This window comes from Micropterus salmoides, unplaced genomic scaffold (genome assembly GCF_014851395.1).
Source record: "Micropterus salmoides isolate LMB-PRFRI ecotype aquatic unplaced genomic scaffold, ASM1485139v1 Ms_hic_scaffold_1, whole genome shotgun sequence".
NCBI lineage: Eukaryota > Metazoa > Chordata > Actinopteri > Centrarchiformes > Centrarchidae > Micropterus > Micropterus salmoides.
This window is the reverse complement of record NW_024040040.1, coordinates 7,062,331-7,082,354: the sequence shown is the minus strand read 5'-3', so window position 1 is coordinate 7,082,354 and position 20,024 is coordinate 7,062,331. Positions and strand designations below refer to the sequence as shown.

The window sequence follows — 20,024 nt, the reverse complement described above, 5'->3', positions numbered from 1 at the left end:
AGGAAGTGTCACAAAATTTGATTTAAAATGTTGCGTTTGTGTAGTTTCTTTTAAACAAATAATAACTTGCATTCAGTTCCATTTTTAAGGAGCTAGGATGTAAAAGACATGGAGAAGAAACTGACAAAATTTTTCTTTTTTTGAATGACAGGATATTCCTACTAAAATGTTATGTTTTGTGCAGTTTTTCCAAACAAATAATAAGTTGCATTCAGTTTCAGTATTGTATCTGCAACAGTCAAAACTATGAAGTGAGCAACACCCCTCTGTTACTGAGACACTTTAAATTAGATATTGTTACAGAGCTCTGCTGTGGCTCTTGTAGCCTATATCAGAGGAAAAACATCTTACCAGTGACTGCAGTGATGTTTACTCCGCTGCTTCTGACATTTTCAAACACCGTGAAGAGACTGAAATCATATTTAGTCCCGCTTGTGAGTTCTGAGATTGTGTGTGTCACATGTTCTTGTCCCTCTGATGCAGTGACTTTTATCTCCTTTCCATTGAATTCAAGTATATAGTTCAAGGTGCCATTCACTTTCTTCCACTGCAGAGTTATACGGGTCTCATTTTGGTCAACTGATTTGAACTCTTCTGTGTTACGAGGAGCTGGAATATGAACACACACAAAAATAGGATTAAAAAAATTACAGGACGTCCTCCTTGGTAAAACTATTTAGGTGAAAAAACAGTTTTATTAGAGAGTGTTGAGTTGAGTGTGATAGTTTCAACACAATAAAATTCATTCATGACTGCCATAATATAACACAGACTTGTCATCAACCAAAAAAAAAAGCTTTGCCGCTCCCACTTACATAGTTTTTCTACAGAAGAGATTGTTGTTGATGTTGTCCAGGCGTCAGTGAAACCCTAAAAACAGAATAGGAATCATTGCGGCCCAGAGAGAATCCCAAACATTATCTAAATCTATTTGTCACTGTACAAAATTGCCGGAAGTGTCCATCTGACTATGTAATCTACACTGTTGAGCCTATAATGCAATCTCGAATGCGAGTATCCCCAAGCAATGTAATTTCTGCTATTATCTTGTATCTATATTAAAAAAACACTCCTGTTTAGAGGCTTCTATTCTACTTTCCTTATAGGTACAAAGCTTACATCCCAAACATGTTGACCAAACAATTTGAGGGGAATGTAGGATCGTGTTGTGCAGGAACCTTGAGGAAACATCAGAGATCTTCAAATGCAAATGATGTCCCGGTTTTAGCATTTCGCACTTCTACCTCTGAATCTTCAAGTGCAACACCCAAAATATGCTAATAACAGACCTGACAAAAAAATTATTCAGACACAACTGTCCAACCAGTGTATTTCTTTCAAATACAGATATTTTTGTGTACAAATATCTTTCAAGGGCTTCAGTTACATTGCCTTGTCTGAAACACAAAGTAAATAAAGATATAAAAGGTATAGCTCCCTTTCTATTTTAAAGTAAGTTATTTCCTCACCTGGGCTTGTTTCTATGAGGACGTGCTAACAGATTACTGCTGCAGAGAAATAATGAATTCATATTTCACCATCTGAAAAAGCCCATCATTCTTAAGTCTTTTTGTCTTCCTACATGCTGATTCCATGCAGCTTAACTTGTTATGATGCATACATCCACTGAGTTTTGACTATAGTTTTTTGTTGTTGAGGGTAACTGTCTATCAAAGTGAAAGGTAAAAAGAAAAACTTACCCAAAGAAGGCTCAGGAAGACACACAGCAGCAAGTGGTCTGGGGTGATTTTAAAAGATAAAGCCTTCATCATTATTCATTGAGCTACACCCACACTATGTGCTTTTTTAACTCCTAAGTTTCTATTTTCAGTACTGCCACAGGTGTGCTGGCAAACAATCTCCTCGTACCACGGCTGATGCAGTCCACATTAACTTTATTCTAAATGTGTTAACTTTTAATTCTTAACCATGTCCTCCTTCTGTAACTGCTGGCCCCCCAGTATATATAAGAAAGTAAATAGCTTCCCCTTTTTTTCTTCCTCTTTTCTTGTGTGGACACTCTGACAAACTGTGTTTAGCGACATACTCGCAAACAGAACTGCGATTAATCGAGGCGTTGTTTGTGAGAACAAGGTCGGCTAGCTGCAGCTAAATTTGGAGTACAAACGTATTTGGGACCTTTATGGTAAATTCATTGAGCGAGCTGACAGGCGGGGTTAGCGACATTATCATTTTCTCAGTATGCAGGATGAGAGTCTTACCTGAAGAAAGGCTATGAAGTCTTCAGCATTACATGTTGAAATTCATATCATAACTTTTTGGGAGAAAACCAGTGGTTCTATGTAAAATAAAACATAATAATATAATAATAAGATCTTTTATGTGGGCCCACTGTGAGTAATATGAATATTAATCTTTTCCTGTATAATAATAAAGAAAGAAAATAAAAGAATAACACAGGACCATATTAAAGTAAATGAATAAAAACTATATAATAAGATATCATTTGACATTAACACATAGAGCTACAAATTTTTTTACAATCTCTACTCTCTCAATTATTGCTGGTTTATACAGGTGCAGTTTATAGTGGACTCAACTTTAAGACCTAGGTGATTACATTTCAGATCTATTAGGGCAATGAGGAATCATTTTATTTCACTCTTTCAGATTTGCCAGCTACTGACATCTACAGGCATTTTGGAGACAGACTGAACCCACAACAAGGAGAATCGTGCCTGTTTGTAGACGGTCATCCACAGCAAAAAAGCAACTGCTGACAAGGCACCTTTTCCACCTCATCGACCGGTAGGCATAGTTCATAACTACTACATCATTTTGTTTTTAAAAGCAGCTCTCACACCCAAGTCCTTTTAGACTGCACAGAGATGAGATGTATGCCGTCATCTTCTGTTAAATTTTAATGAGCTGTATCAGGCTGAGAGGGTTCTAAGTCAGAGTAAGACACACAGTCTGCTCTTTGCAGGTGTGTTGTAGCTGTTCTCGTTGGTCTCATACGGCGAGGTGATGTCCCAGGCAAAGGGAGTGATGGCGTCTAAGCGGCTGAGGTCCGAGGCGATGACTCCATCTGAGAGTGTGTTCCTCTGCTCAGTCTTAGTTCTCACATCAGGCTCTTTGTCAGGCTCTAAATGAAAAGGGCATATTAAAGGGTCAAAAGTCTACCAAAGTCCGCACGTAACTAATAAGGTATGAAGCTCTGCAGAGCTCGCTGTTTCAAAACATTGTAATGGAGCTTGAGTCAAATGAAGAATACCTCCTAACTGAAGACATTCATTTACTGCAGTACTTCTGAGCACTATTATTAAAGATTTTAATAAACAACTGCAGGTCTATAACACTTTAATTGCTTACATAAAAGACTAAAACTGTTAAATCAATTTTTTTGCAAACCACAGGATGACCAAAGATTTGTAAGGCTCCATTCACCCAACACGAGTAATAACCATATAAGTAATTTAAAGCCCATTTAAGTAAAGGGCTCTGGGTGTACATAGTAATCACTTATAAGTAACAAGAGGTCAAGTAGCAGAACATGGTTTTCCCCATTCTCTATTTTAATGAATATGCTGCTCACAGTGAATGCATTCTTGCATACACTCCACGTGTTCACTATATTCTTAAATGGTTGCTCTCCTGCTAATATAACTGTGTACTTTCTTCTAGTGCAACTCCACCGTACAATTTTATCCAAAGCAGCACATGCACATGCAGACCTGTTTATGCGAGTTCTTCCTTGATATGTTGTCAGATCAAATATATCTACTCTACCCTGTTACTCTCCTCATCTCTCGCCATGCTTTGTCTCTCCTCCACATTTTGTGTCAGCTTGACCTCTTTATTCTACTGTGGTTAGCAAGCACTGTCTTGTAAGCTCTAGTTTCTCTGGTAAACACACTGACCTCTACTTCCGCTGTATCAGCACTGCCGCAGGCTAATTGTTTTACAAACCAACCGCAAGAAAAACACGACCAGGACTACACGTAATGACAGTAAAGCATAATGACAGTAATGACCTATATAATACAGCCTCTGTGCTTGAGTCAAACGTTTATCTCATAGTACTTCAGAATTCCCATTAATCAACTCTCAGATGAACAAGTCTGGTCTGCTGTGCTGGCTCTCTGTGCGTATAGCATAATAAAAAACTTATTTCATGCTCAAAAATAATCAAAATGTGACGACAAAAAACAACATATTATGAAAAATGAATCATTAGATATGGTTGGTAATTAGTCTTTTAGCCAAACATCCCAACAGCCTCATCTTGCTGACACGGTTGTCACACTTCTTTTCATTGTCAGTATTTCAAGAACAAATGTACAGAGTATATCGTCACTAACCCTCCTTAATGACACTTATTATTTTAATTCCATATTTTGTTCTTTACCTGTTTTGCCCTTGCCATGAAGGTCCTCCATGTAAAGACGGGTTTCTCCAACCTCTCGTCCCATGATGCTATCTTCTGACACCAGCAGGTTCCCTAACAGGAAGTAAGTGGTCATCTGGCCTTTGCCCTTCACCTCAATCTGCCCACGCTCTTGTATGTTGAACCCTGAATTCTTCAGTTCACTGATGAGGAGACGGGAGTGGGTTGAGGGGTACACCGAGGGACACAGAAGTCTTTTATAAGTATGTATCAGAATAACTACACATATTTTTTGGAATAAAAATCTAGCTGTACTACATTTTCTATAGTTAAATCTGAAACTTTCATGGAAATAATATTACAGCAGGATAAACTGTATGAGGAATATGATAACTAGCAAAGAGCTGCGTCCTCATCATGTTTCAGATAGTGTATGTCCATCCTGTCTGCCCTCATAATTAGCAGTATTATCTCTGCACATTGGATTTAGCTTCTTATCTCGACAAGTTGATAGTGGGTTAGTTGCAGCTCTGTGCGCATGAGATGACACCGAGATTTAGTTTCAACAAACATTGGGTATCGAGGAGAAAACCTGGCAGCTAGGCAGCGTAAAAACCACGGTAATGTGTATATATATATATATATATATATATATATATATATATATACACACACAGAGCACACACACACCAGCAGTTGGCTGGTGGTGAGATAAAAGCATACACATACACACACACCTATATGTGGGAGTGCTGATGTGAATGTGGTCAGGGACTCCATGACTCTCCATCCTGGACGCAGTGTTAACAGTGTCTCCAAACAGACAGTAGCGAGGCATCTTCTCTCCCACCACCCCAGCTAACACTGGACCGCTATGCATACCCACACGGATCTGAATGGATGATAAAGTTGTATTTTTTCAATGCATCATAAATCAAATTCTGTTGGAGGCAGAAAATCTGAACAAATCAAATCTGTATGCAGAGATAGATAATACCGGAAAATATGATTTATCGTAATTTGGGGAAACCAACGCTTTAGATGTAAATGCAACAGAACCATAGATCCTTAGATGCATGTAGGGGCTAAAATGTCTTCTGTCAACAATCTACTAAAGCAGAGGACATTACTGCACAGAGTATGAGTCACAAATAAATGTCACTATTTGTAAACACACAACATTATCTACAAATAGATTCAAAATCCACAAACAAACTTTCCATGATCCACAAATATAGTCACTTGTATTTGATGAAAAACTCAAATCTTACCTGTATGGGCTCGCCTGTTACGGGGTTGGTGACCTCTCTGGCTGCTATCCTCATACCCAAAGCAAAGTTTGCCACTCTGTGAGCATGGGTTTCTGTAGGGACTGGGATGCCACCCACCACCATGTATGCATCACCAATAGTCTCAACCTTCAGGAAACAACAAGACATAAAAACAGAAATGTAAGTAATATTTGATTGAAATAGTGAAATCTAAATGTAAGGTTACTAGTATTACTTTGCAGGGCGGTAAAAAACTTCTTATAAAAGTGAAACGTATTCTGCACACAGAAAGGTCTGAGTAAACACAGGTGGGAAACAGAACATTTTCCTTGTTTAAACACGACATCTACACAGAGTTATTTCAACCACCACAATAACAAATAAGATAATACCTTGTAGACGTCGTGTACAGTGGTGAGCCGGTCAAACTTGGAGTACATGGAGTTGAGCATGTGAACAATTTGGATGGGCTCACAGGCAGCACAGATGTTTGTGAAGGTTACCACATCACTGAACAAAATAGTGCACACCTCAAACTCCCCTGAAAAACACAGACACTTTGACAGAGCAACAGATAGATATGTAGAAAAAGACAACAGGGTTGATGGACTGACTGACCTGCCTTTACGCTCTTCCCATCTTTAAGCTGATTGGCTATGTGGCGTGGCAGCATGGCATACAGCAGAGTCTCTGTCTTTTCTTTTTCAATCTCAAGGTGCCGCGACAGGATTCTCAGTTCCTCCTAAAGACAGATACAATCACACACAAATACAAGAAATTATATTTCCCTACTTGTGAAAAGAATTAAGCATAACAGCTGTACAAATCTCATATTCGTATATTGTCACAAATCCATATAGTGCAGTGGGGCTTCCAAACTGGGTCAGAGAGAAACATTAAAAAGGGGTGGTGGGGGCATAGGATGACCTACTTTTTAGTGCTCTAAACAAAAAACCTTCATTGGTTCTCATCAGACTTTGAAGTGAGCTAGTTTCTACGCGGGAAATTGCCCCAGTCTTAGTCCTGTGTCTGTAAATATAATCATAGATTCATGAAACTAGAAGAAAACTAGATAAAAAAACACATTTGCAAAGGGAAATTTACATGTTCTCACCTAGGCTGACAATTTGTTCTTTAAAACATCTTATCTTAACATTTGGATTCTTTGGAGCTACTGAAATGTAGGGGTGGGAATCATCACGATACTTATGTCACGATACAGTATTATTTAGATTTTAAACTAATTGCATTGGAATTTATTACTTTTTCCCAACTTTAAATTGTGTCCCCAAAGGAAAACTCTTTGTCTAGTGGACTGAAAAAGCAATTCATTTTATTATTTTATTATTTTCCCCCGACCCCTACTGAAATGTAATTTAATCACTTGGGCGTACAGAAAGAAAAGTGACATTTGAAGTATAAGCACTGGGAAATGTAAAGGTGGTTGTTAAAATGGAGGAAGAGATTAGTTGACAGCACCGGCACCGGAAGTATAAATCCACAAAGCAGTTGAAGAGGCAGATAATGTGTGAGCACTTAATAGAGCTGAGGTGAAAGTTGAAGCGGTAGATGACACTTTCTCTATTTCTCTATAACATACCTTAAAGCACTAGATCTGTTTCATGCTGTTGCCTCATAGCTGTGAAATCATAATGTAAATAGCAATAGAGCCGCAACCCTCCCAACTCATTGTGCTTTTTTTACGGGGAGAAATTACGGTCGCGTGAAGCCTTTAAACCTCCAGCGACATCTCGGCACAAAACATCAATGTCATGTTGGTGAGCCACAAGTTTTTTAAAAAGAAAACTGACTGACTTTAGATTATCCCAAGAAACAATGTGTAAAGTCGCCACAACATCAGCCTCAAGGCTTCTAATGCGTTGTCTTTGCTCGTAGCTAAAGCCAAATAGTCATTCACCATAGCTGAAAACCTAATGCTTCCAGTCACTGTTGTCTTGGCTGAGACTATGCTGGACAAAAACTATGCAGATACATTTAATACTTGTGAGTAAGGCATTTATTTGGTGTTCAGTTACATTCGTCCTCGTGTATTGTTGCATGCTGTACTTCCTGTTTTATTTTGTAGTCGTCTGTGTCTCGTGTTTGTGTCTAACTTGCTTTCCTGTTGTCAGATGTTTCCTGATTTGTTTCACCTGTTTGCTCCTTCCCTGGCTGTTTGCCCACTGTATTTAATGTGTTCAGTCCTCATCGTGTCGGTGCTGTGTGCCCTGTACTTGCTAGAATTATTCTGCTTGGTTGAATCTTTTGGATTATTTCTGTTCTGTTTCGAATTTAACTTATGTTTACGGGTTACTACCTTTGCTTGCCTTGCATCTATGTAAGCCTGATAATGTGTCTTCGTTTAATAAATCTTACAAACTGCATTCTGCTCCAGCTTGTGTCTACACCTGCACTCTGCTATCCTGACAAAACTGCGCCTTTGTCAAATCAAGCTGTAGGAAATCCTTTTCATTCCAACTCGATGAATTGACAGATGTCAGTGAAAAGGCACAGCTTTTTGCTGATGATGTTTGTGAACTTAAACTTTTCTGCAAAATATCAAAGGGGCAAAACAATCGGAGAGGACAATTTGTAGTGTTGTTAATGTGTTTTTCTGTGAAAACAGTCTGAACTGGAAATCCTGCACCAGTATTGACGCACATAGCATGAATTCGGAATGAAAACTCTGAAATGCAAAGGCAGCATCAAAGTAAAAAACTCAGTCAGAGCCATTGTTTGGAAGCCTTTGGAAAACATGAGAGCTGAACACAAAAGTGCGCTGGCTCTCTTGAGTGAGAATACTCAACATGCAGTTGGAATTACAATCTGAAGTGTGCACTTTTCTGTCAGAGCGCGGATATTTCCATGCCACCTTGTCTGAGGACAGAGACCGACTTGACTACGCTATCTGGCAGAGATATTCAGCAAACTCAACTGACTGGGAAACCTAGCCAACATGACTGGTGGTTTTAATTCTTACCTCCCTGACATGGAGGAGAAATCTGCTGAACTGTATTGGGTGAGAAATCAGTTGCTCTCGTTTGAAGAGGGTAAAGCTTCCTGTCAGTCATCAGGAAAAACTCTTGGATGTGACCGTTTGCTACAGATGAAATTTGACACATCTGCCGCTTTTGGGGGTGTGTGAAGAAGAAGCACCCGGAGCTGGGAAAGAAAGCTTTGAAGCTACTATTACTCTTTGGATCTACACATTTGTGTGAGGCCTCCTTTTGCAAAACAAAGCAGAAGACCTGATAAAGAGTTTACTCCCAGCCACCGAGATTGACAAAGATCCTCAGTGAAGCCCTCATTTCTCAGTAAATAATAACAGCAACTTATCAAAAACATACATCTCTGCTTGCGCAAATGTTCTCACTTGTTTTACATTACATTGACGTTAACTTTGAGCATGTTTCTTATCATATTCGTAAGCTGGACTGCTATTTTGGCCAGGACCCTCGCAAAAGACTACATGAGCTAAATGCTGCTTTCCTACTTTTTTCCTCTCCAGCTGGTTGGTGAGCTCCATCTCAGCTAAACGTTGCTGGTTAAGAAGAACCAGGTCTCTGGTGACGTCATGCTGGGCCAGGTCGGCCAGGTGGAGGCCGACATATTGAAGCTCCTGGAGGCTTCGTAGCTTCGGAGAACACAGGTACAGCATACAGCCAAGAGACTCCATCCACAACATCTGACCTACAGATGAATTGAATACAAGTTAACATATAAGGAGAATGCAGTTCAGAATAGCTTTAAATTGTGGAGGTATTTATAAGAACCCACCTCTTAGTTTGAGCGTGGTGTGTTTGTCTGTGTAGCTCTTCAAGACAAACTGACTGTTGATGAATATCCTGATGCTCTCAATGGTAAAAGCCACCTGGAAGACAGAGATGTTTACTACTGCTCACCACTATATTCTACTGCACTTGATCATTCTCTATATAGCTTAAAGTTGAAATAGCAATTCACTGACATTCAGAACATAACACAGCAAAAGACTGCAAAAGAAAGGCAATTCTTCCCCGCCTGGCTAACCCACAATAGAATTGCCAGCTGAAAACTAGCTCGCCAAAGCAACTTTTCTACCTTTACGGATCGGCAACAGACTATTAAACAGCTTAGGTTTGTTGTTGTGATCTTCTCCATGGTTAACTTTAGGTTTTTATTATATTGCATTGTAATGGTAGATCTCAGCCAACGCTGGATTGATGTTGGTAACGTTGAGCTTTACACAGACTCTCTGCATGCTAACTAACTCCTTTTAACTTGTCACCTTTATCTGACACAGATCACACACATACACCATTCATTTGGCCTTTAACACAACCACACGAGAGGAACTTTAAAGGTCCAGCATGTAATATTTAGGAGGATCTTTTGACAGAAATGTAATACATAACTATGTTTTCAGTGGTGTATAAAGACCTGACATCATGAACTGTGTTGTTTTTATTACCTTAGAATGAGTCATTTCTATCTACATACACTGCAGGGTCCTCTTACATGTTGCCAGCTTTAGAAACAGGAGCTAAAACGGAGGGTTCAGAATAGGGTGAATAGTGTGTTTTTTGAACACTGAAGCATGTAAAATTGTAAAACCCAAAATAACAGTATGAGCCTGAAGAGGAGTATAATAGGGGAACTTTAAAATGAGTGAAGTTTGTGATATTGCACCGCCACCCCCCTCCAACGTTTCACAAATCATGTTTTTAGGGGAGCTCGTCACTTTTTCAAGCTCCCCCTGGCTCCCTTGTAGTTTTCACCATGCCAGTGTTTTGAAAACAAACAGAACAGAAGTTCATTATTGAAGATGGGCCCACTGATTTGGCCCTGCTTACCAACAGGGCAGTTGCTGCAGCAGTGGCTGTGAAACACATGGAAGCAACATAAAGGACTTGGAATTACCTAAATGATGCAATTATTTTATACCAAAAGCATTGCAGCCCAAATCTATAGGAGTGAAACCAAAACTTTGGAAATATGATGAGCGGTACCTAAAGCCGGGTTTACTTTTGATTTTCTTTAATTTGTGTATTTGTTAAGTTCTAAATTTCATGGTCCAATCAGTTGAAGCACTGCTTGCCACAAAATAGAGGCTTTTCTCTTTCCGTTCTACTACACGCATACGCTATCTTTCCTTTACTTGACTGTGTTCTTCTCTGCTGAGGTATTTTAATGTATTCTGCTACATTTCACACAATCTCACAACTCTGTTTGCACATTTTTGAACTCTTTACTATGTGACTGTGTTTTACCTGTGGGTGTATAATGGTGAAGTATTGGTCCACTGTAGCATCTCGGGCCTGGAGACCTGGAACAAACTTTTGTAGGTTCACTCCTGCCTGCCTTACCTTCAGCTGATAAGACAAGTCCAGGACAGAGATCAGAAACAGAGAGGTGGCGGAAACACAAGGTATCAAGAATCCACAGCAAAATATTTTAAGTGTGCCAATTAATAAAAAAATTTAAAAAAAACTCTCATGGAGCTGCTAAAGTACACAGACACATGGGGATTTACATTTTCATCAAAGACAATATGGAAGGGAAAAGTGTTGCAGAAAGTTTTCTCTTCCATCCACAGCTTGTTTGGGTAATGTGGACTGAAGGTGCACTGGAGGTGGCCTGGAAAGTAAATCAAACACACCCATGTAATCAGCTACCATTTAAACATTGTAAACTAACACAGAATGATGACAGGATCTGGTGGTTTTTCATTTTAGTTTGTTCTTCAACAGAATGTATAATATAGTTTTGCATTGTTTTGACATTTTTCAGCATAAATATACATTTTTGCAGCTCATTAAGATGTTACCAGATGCTTTCTGGCTGTGCTGCTTAGTTTAATTACTATACTACACCAATGTAGTCCTTTATGTGAATGTCCTTGGATAGATTATGAATCATAAATATTAGCCAACAATCACATTTTTCATGAAATCAAACCTTAATTTCGTATTCAATGTCATTTACATTCACTATACCTTTTAGATAACCGCTGCACTGTGTTGATGCTGTGTGAGTGTGTGTAAGGGTGAGCTTAGTATCATTGTGTGAGCTTTGGATAGGAAGTGCTGTATCGCTCCTGATGAGCAGATGCTACCTTGCATAGCAAGTGTGTGAATGTGTGTGTAAATGGGTCTGTGTTAATTACAGAGCTGGAGTCAGGATGAGGTTTGTCTGCCTTAAAATAAAGACTTGAAGCAGGGAGTGACAGCGAGACAAAATTTCCACATAGTTAAACAAAGTAAAACCACCAACACTTTTTTGTGGTTTTACGTGAAGTTTTGTTGTTGAACTATTTCTATATATATAATAACCGTTTATCTCAGTACATCTCTACAGCTAAGGTTGATGGATAAGCTTAGCGAGAACAGGCTTTCAAAATGATAAATGCTATATATAAACTTAAAGTTAACCTTTTTCTGAGAGAACCACAGCTCTGATCAGTTCCCAGCCACTCTTTTCCCCAGCCAGTGACACACACCTCTCTCTCATTGCTCTTAATGCCCCCTGGGGATAATCACACAGAGCACATGTGGGCCAAGAATCAGAGAACACAGATAATAAATACATAGAGAAACAGATCATGGACGTACGTACATCCTCAGACACCCACCTCTCTGTAACTGGAATGGTCCAGGTCTCTAGTCTTGCTAGCTTGGTGGGTCTCTTTGACCAGAAACACAACGTGCTCCTTCTTCCCTGTCCGCTCATCTTCCTCTGATTGATTGAGAACCACCATGGTCACTTTGCTATTAAAAAAATCTCTGGCAACTGCCTCTATGATACCTGCAGCAAGATGGAAAAACGGTGAGAAGGAGTTATGGATGCGTAGTGGATTGGAGGCAGTGAGAGATCAGCGTGTGCTGAATGATTCAGTAGCTGTCTGCTGCAGGATAAAGCCTGACATATGTTTCTGCAGAAGCATGGAAGTGAATATGCACAGGTTATATTTAGGTTGTGTGTGAGTAAACGCACTTCAAACGCCTCTCTCACAGCATATGTAAAAATGCAACAGAGCGAGGGAGCAACGTCTGTAAGAAGTGTGGCCTCGCGGCTTCATAGTTTGTGACGCCGAGGATCATGGGACACAAGGGAGCCTGACTGACCTAATTTATGCTTCTTTGAGAGTCACCTGTGTTGTAGGTGGGCTAACAGCTCTACTATGAGATGCTCTGAATATATTGTTATGCTCTAAATAGAGCAGTTATCTGCAGGCCCAGTTGCCACTGAAGAGGAATAAATCTTGTTCATGTAAGATGTTGTTCTTCCGCCAGCGCTTGCCGGCTAATGCAACCAGCAGCTATGTGTAAGCGGCACAAACTAGGGCTAGCCAGTTTTCTGTTTTTGACATAAATATACGTATGGCAACAGATACCACAGTTACCTCCAACTGTGGAGGACAACATAATAACACACACACACACACACGCTTTGTTGGGAAAATCACCTGTATTAAAAGCATATGCTAACATTATTATTGTATGTTAATATGTGTACAGTCTCTTCAGTAGTCTTTAGTAGTTTTACTTATCATTTTAGTTGTTTTGCATTTTGTACTTTGTCTCTTTGTGGTTGTTTTTTTGTCAAATCTTCTTTTTCAAAACAGTTTCCAACATGTAAGATCAGGATCAATGCAGTAGATGAGGGAGTCAATCAGTGTGGCTGTTTTTACCAGGTACAATATGGTACAGGCCCTTCCTGTCAGAATAGTAGTGAAGTAGCATCTTCCCATCGTCTGTCATCTCCACTCGGAAAGATGGTGCGTTCATTTCCTTTAAAATAAGGGGTATGATTCAGATTTAGTTTAAGTTTAAAAAAACAACAAAAAGAAAACAAAAATGAAGGAACTCTCATTCTAATTTCCTCTACAAGGTACAGTTCATTAAATTAACACAGCCCTGTAACCTATGTTACTGTGAAAATAAACAAACGTACGATACGAATAAAGACACTCAATATTAAAAGATTAGGATAAAAGAAACTCAACACTTGACTTGGCTCTTTAACTTTACAACGAGCAGTGTTAAAATCAGTGACTTCATAAACAGATTCTGACTCTGGGGGCCCTCAGACACCTTGGGCTCCTGGGACATCAGTAATGCATGCCTGTAGGTTGATTCTGATTGGATTGCGAGATCAGCCTTTTTTGTTTTTGCCGTGTGAAGTCACATTCGTTTGAGTTTGAGGCTGTAGACGGTATTGACTTTTAGTATCCTTTGGGCTCTGCAGGCTCCTCACATATATCACTGATGGCAAAGGTGGCAAAGGTCCCTGACCTGACTTGATATTAGTTATCTACTTCTGTGTGCTTCTGTGTTTCACGTTTTACATGTCTGGCATTTATCTTCACCGTCACTTAGCAGGAAATTAGGAAGATCAACACAAGGGGCTCTATAATAGATGAGTAGCACAAAGCAGAGCTCTGCACTGATGAACTGAAATGTTTCCTAAAGTGAACCGTGCACTGAATGTAAGAACATAGCTGAAGTTGCCAAAGTCTGGCTGTTTTCTTTTAGGTATGAGGAGTCGTTGGTTAATGGGATAGAAACAGAAATAATGGCACACTTGTTCGTACCTGATAGGACAGAGCCAGGTAACTATGGAGAGCATCCAGATTTCCTATGAATTCAATGAGATTTCCTCCCAGTGTCCTCAGCATGGTGTCATAGCCCGCTTGCTTACAAAAAGTAAAGAAATGTTCTCCAAAAAGCTTAAGAAATACATCAGCGGGGACATCTGAAACATCAAAAGACATACAGAGGAACACTGTCACAGAACTTTATATAAATATTATTTATATCATATACAACATTTTGTAGTCTGGGCTCCCGGTGCACTCCTGTTTGGCAGCAAACAGACATTCAATTACAGTCTATTCCCAAAAGTCTAGATAATCACACCCCTGAGAAATGCACCAAATAAACAATTCTTGTTATGTTTTTAACATCTGTGCACAGGGGCTTGTTAGTAGTTTCATAATCTATCATGTACCTGCCAAATTTGATGTATATATGTATGAATAAATAACTGACCCATTACAAATGTGTAGCATACCATAGTCTCCCCTTACAATGTTTCTTCTGCGCTGACATAATTTAAAAAAATCAATTAAAAAGGAAATATAGGTATTTAATAATCTAACATGGGATTAAATTAAAGTCACTTGGCGATCCTTTCTGCACAACAACTGTTTAGCAACTGCAATGAATTGTAAGAAGTAACTATTTTCCTCCAAGTTAGCACCATATTCTGGGATTTAAATTGCATGTAGTGATTGTGCATGCAGTGATATAATCATCTACTGGGTGTAACCTGTTGGATTTCATCAGGGACATTGTTAACACTTGACAGGCACACACAGACCTAACTTCCCACCTCAGACATTGTTAAATTTTTGTTATAGGGCAAAATATTATTAACAGTAAATATAATATTGTTTTAACAACAGAAATTTTGACAATACGTAAATTACAATGTGTAAAGTACTTTGTCGCTGTACTAATTTGGTTACTCATATCCACTCATATATAACAATTTCCACGTGTATACCACTGCATTTCTTATGGAAAAAACACTCACATCCATTTTAAACTACAAGGGTTTCGCTCCAGACAGGATTTGAAGTCTTACCCAGCAGTGAACAGGCCTCCTGCACCAGGCTGAGGGTTAGGATATCGTCGTAAACTGTATATGTCATGAACGTATCCTGGACCCCTGGTAGAGATCTGTGCAAAAAAACATTATAATCTATATAAGTATATGTATATTTACATACATACAATTTTTAACATCATCGCTGTGATCATCTTGATCCTGACAGCCACTAATGTCCATTAGTATATATGTGTATATATGCCCAAACCTCAGTTTGTCCCAGGTCTTCTGGCCAAACTTTTCCATCACCAGAGACTGGAGGCAGCTGTTTATAAACCCATACTGCAAAGAACACAACCACTTCTTGTCACCAATAATCTATTGAATTCAGTGTCTCAAATTGATTACACAACTCAGCAAAGCTGTAGTGCCAAGCTGGTTTTGGAACAGTCTGAAATAAATTTGTGGATTATAATGTCTGCTTTTGCTATTCTAATAGTTAATGTCAGTTTGCAACTTTAATACAAAGTAATATTATAGCAAAGTGACCGAGATTTCAAACGCAATTGACGAGTATGGCTGTGTCTGGTTTTATGATTCCTGTGCCCCAGGTACCTTTAGTGAATGATGTTTACATCACCGCACACCCCTACAAAAACATTAAAAATACCCCAAAGCATTGGATTGTATAACCCGCAAGTATTGCCAATGTTACATCTTTGGAAGAATATACCAGTGATTGTTGTAATTAGTTATCCCACCAGAGTTTCTTAGACAAAGACTTTAATCTGTCATAATAGGAAGACATACTCACCATTATCTATGTTTTGACGTTGTCCTATTAAATTCTTCTTCAACCTCAGTGATGCAAATGTAGAGTGGACATTATACTGCTCCCACTCTCTCTCTTTCTCTCTCTCCCCGCCTCACACTGATGTCCATAGAGAGCCTAATTCCCAAACCCACTCAGCCTTCTATACTAAAAACTACTGGCACAGATAGATGACAAAAGATACAAGCCAGAAACGATGGGGGTTGTTGCTCTGTAGCTGCAGTTTAAGGTTTAGTTTTAAACAAGTGTTGCCTGGAACAAAATCACATGGTTATCCTTTTACTGTGTCCCAAGGCACTTCTGAGATGCTACCGATTTATCAACATATCTGTCCTGCTGCCTTCAGATGCTGCAGGGATTTCATGAACCGAAGGAGAAGCTTTTCATGCATTATAAAGCAGCTGTGGACAGAAGATACTGTAAGAATTACCCACTTTCATTCATAAATCAGTGCAGACTTATTTACTGACTTTTTATTCATATTTACTCATATTACCTGCTTTTACCATATTAAACTTTATTTTCTGTGCTGATTTTGGGTTGGAAAGTGCTTAATTTAAATACATGATTTATGTCTTAAGCATTTATCTGTTCTTGCAGGATTAGAATTAACTATTACCACCCTGTACAACATCAGGACTTGTCCAACACTGATCAGGACTGGCAATTGACAGTGGACATGCGCAGGCAACTCAAGTTTCCTGCTGGAGCTCACCGTGCCATGGGAAGAGGGGATGGAGGAGGCCTTTGAGCGGAGGAAGTAAGTAAGTAAATAAATAAGAGGGCGGCTGCAGACAAAGCTGGAAGGCAAGGTGCTTACATGTGGAGGTTAGGGCTAACTCTGCACTTGGCATCGCAGGCGAGAAGAGAAGGAGCGCCATCTTCAACAGCACAGCGACTGCAGAGAAAGCGTCCAGGTGGCTCTGGATTAAGAGAGCGGATCCGTGGGAGACTGCTGCAGGGCACAAGCTGTGGCTTGATCAACGCCAGCTGGGTCGCTGATGTTTGAAAGACACCTGAGGATGTTTCTTTACAACAAAAATGTATTTATTTTGCTCATGATGAAGTGAACTCCAGTCTGGTATAATACATATTTAAACCCATGAAAAATGAAAACCTTCTCTGAGGCCTCTAAGATTTTTAATTGGCTGTCTTGCATTTTAACGACAACGTAATTCCCAAACAAAAAAGAACAGATGAAAGCAAAATAATACGTCATAACTTTAATTAGTAAATCATTAGAACCATATGATGAACTCAAAATTATTAAATACAAATATACATTTAAACCCATGATCAGAAAAGGCAGCTCATTTATCACTCAGCTTCTTTGTGTCACCAAACTAATGAAAACATGTTTAAAGGTCTGCACCAAACCTGTGTTTCTGTGTGGACCTCCCTAAAAGGTTGATTTTATGATTCAGATATGTTTTAACATCTTTGCATTTCCTGTAGCACTCAGTCTGAGCTTTTTTTTTAAATAAACTGATTTTAAAGACACCAGGAGAGCTTAAAACTGTCCCCCTACAGGCTGCTCTGGTTCAGCTTGTATGTGCTAACCATTATTGTCAGTTACCTGGATGATAATAAACCAAGCAACAACATGACTGTTTGCAATTTAAAGTGTCCAAACCAACAAATGAAGTAAGTCAGTTCCTACAGAAAGTCGCCAATAAGCTACTCTGCAGCACAAGTGTGGATGTGGATATAATACTACTATTGTAGTAATATTTTTGTAGTATGTTGTATGTTGGTATTCTATTGCAGTTGTGAGCCTCTAACCTTGTGGCCCCTAAAACAGTGATGTGTAACCCCTGGGCTGTCCAACCACCAAAAGCTTTAAAAATGAAGCCATCATTGCCTCTTGCTCAGTTACTCCTCAAAGTAGTAGGTTGTAGGTTTGATCCCTGGGTAATCTTGATCCAGAAAGCCTGAAGAGCTTTAAACATAGTGAGTGTGGTCAAACCTTGGTCTCAGAAGAGCTCAGGCAGAGTTTTACAAGACTGGTCAGAAGTTCAGAGGCTGTGGGTTCAATCCTTGGATGACCTAATTAAGTTTTAGGTCCAAATCCCAGAGGATTGACATGAAAACCTTACAAAATTATGAATTCACAGTATCTGACCCAGTGACTCGACGTGTTAGATTCCTCTTCAGGTGTTTTGAGGCTCCAGGTTCAAATCTCACTCTTACAATAAGTTCAAAAGAAAGAAGTGAAAATCTCTAAGAAAGAGAGGCAGAGTGTCTGCAATCAAATAGCTCAATATGTTAGAAGCCTGTTCAGAAGTTCTGAGGTTGTGGGTTCAATCCTTGTATAAATTTTTAAGGTCCAACACCCAGAGAAACCGAAAGCTTATATAATGTTAAGCTCAGTGTGCCTGACCCAGTACCTCAGGGTGTTTTGTGGATGTGGGTTCGATCCTCTCCCTTATCAATGACTTTTAGACTCAGATGTCCAAAAAGAAGAAGTGAAAAGCTCTAAGAAAGAGCTGTGAGGTATGTCAGATCAAATAGCTCAGGGTGTTAGCTACCTAATAAGGTGTTCTGAGGATGTGGGTTCAATACTCATTCTTATCAATGACTTTTGAAGTTGGGTGTCTAAATAAAGAAGTGAAAAGCTCTAAGAAAGAGATGCTAGGTGTCTCAGATCAAATAGCTCAGTGTGTTAGAAGACTGGTCAGAAGCTCTGAGGTTGTGGGTTTGATCCTTATGAGTGTCAGTAAATTTTGAAGTCTAACACCTAAAGTGAGAAGATAAAAGCGCCCGGAGAAAAAGTTCAACTGCAAAGGGGACTTGGTGGCGCGGTGGGGTTCGATGGCGACTGCAAGGCACCAATGGTGCAGCGGTGGTTCGAATCCTGCCCGTCGTCGGTACCTGAAGCTGAATCCTGCGGGAGAGGGAGGGGGCTGTGTCCCCTCCCGGTGTTTCGGAGAGATAGAAGCAGGGGGTTATGGAACAGAAAACAAAGACTGCCTGAACTTTTACTGGAAGATGCATGTCCCAACAGCAGCAGAAGAAGAAGAAGAAGAAGAAGAAGAACGTGATCAAGCACATTCATGATGTGAAAAGCTTTTATTTGCAAGATGTTTAAAAAAGAAGCAACAATAAATACAAGCTAAAGACTGTAAACAATAAAACATTGAACATCATGAAAACATCTGATTTTTGCAGGAATAAGTGTCAAACAAAGCAACACAGTGTGTTTAAATGTAAATGATCTGGAAGAAGTACTCAGAACTTTTGCAAAAGTAGCAAAATCACAGTGTAAAGGTTCTCTGCTCTGCTCAAAAAGTAGCAACAACTGTATTTAATTAAATTAATTAATTTAGTGTGAGCATGTGGGACCCATATGGAACAAGTCAACATTTGTAACTTTACTCACATGGTCTGAGGGAAAGGCTGCTGCGGGATTGTAGAAGGAAATCTGTAGAATAAGAACATGAAATATATTGATATCGCACATGAGAGGGTTTCAGCTGACTTTTTACAGGTGCTTTTTAACAAGTTTTTCTGCTAAACGAGGAACCAAAACTAACCACCAACTTCCCATTTCTTGGGTTTGATCATCAACTTTAGATAACTCTTTGCATCTTTGTATCTCACCATCAGAAGGTGTAAATGAACCGTCAGGGCAGAAACCATCACCGTATTTAGAGATACTCCAACAAAGGACAGAGGCAATTAATCTTAGTAAAGGCAAGTTTTGTTATGTGATATTAAAGTCCGTTACATGCTCATAAACTATAAATACATCATCACTAAATTATTTATTATTTAAATTATTAAACAGGCTGAAACAAGTTTTAAATGTTTTAGACTACTGTTGTTAATCATTGTGCACATAACAGTCTTTGCTTTGCGACTGACATCTTAAATCCACAATCACATGACCATCTTTGTAAAACTGTGTCATGAATTGTGGTGGGGACATGCCCACAGCGTTCCCAGTGTAAATGACTCCTATGTGCAGATTAAATCTTACTTA

At 39.3% G+C, this 20,024-nt stretch overlaps 1 protein-coding gene across 1 annotated transcript; it reads right to left on the bottom strand.

Annotated features, from left to right (window-relative positions):
- Positions 1–2,915: 2,915 nt before the first annotated feature.
- On the bottom strand, positions 2,916–16,152 carry LOC119915652 (guanylate cyclase soluble subunit beta-2-like). Its single transcript, XM_038735296.1, has 17 exons — positions 16,141–16,152; positions 15,479–15,552; positions 15,247–15,341; positions 14,192–14,352; positions 13,289–13,388; positions 12,230–12,402; positions 12,030–12,123; positions 11,132–11,235; positions 10,869–10,970; positions 9,397–9,490; positions 9,113–9,309; positions 6,238–6,361; positions 6,012–6,160; positions 5,620–5,766; positions 5,086–5,240; positions 4,370–4,551; positions 2,916–3,106 (listed from the first exon to the last, which is right to left on the bottom strand). The coding sequence occupies exons 1-17, from the start codon at positions 16,150–16,152 to the stop codon at positions 2,916–2,918; spliced, it is 2,154 nt and encodes a 717-aa protein (XP_038591224.1).
- Between the last annotated feature and the right edge of the window lie 3,872 nt (positions 16,153–20,024).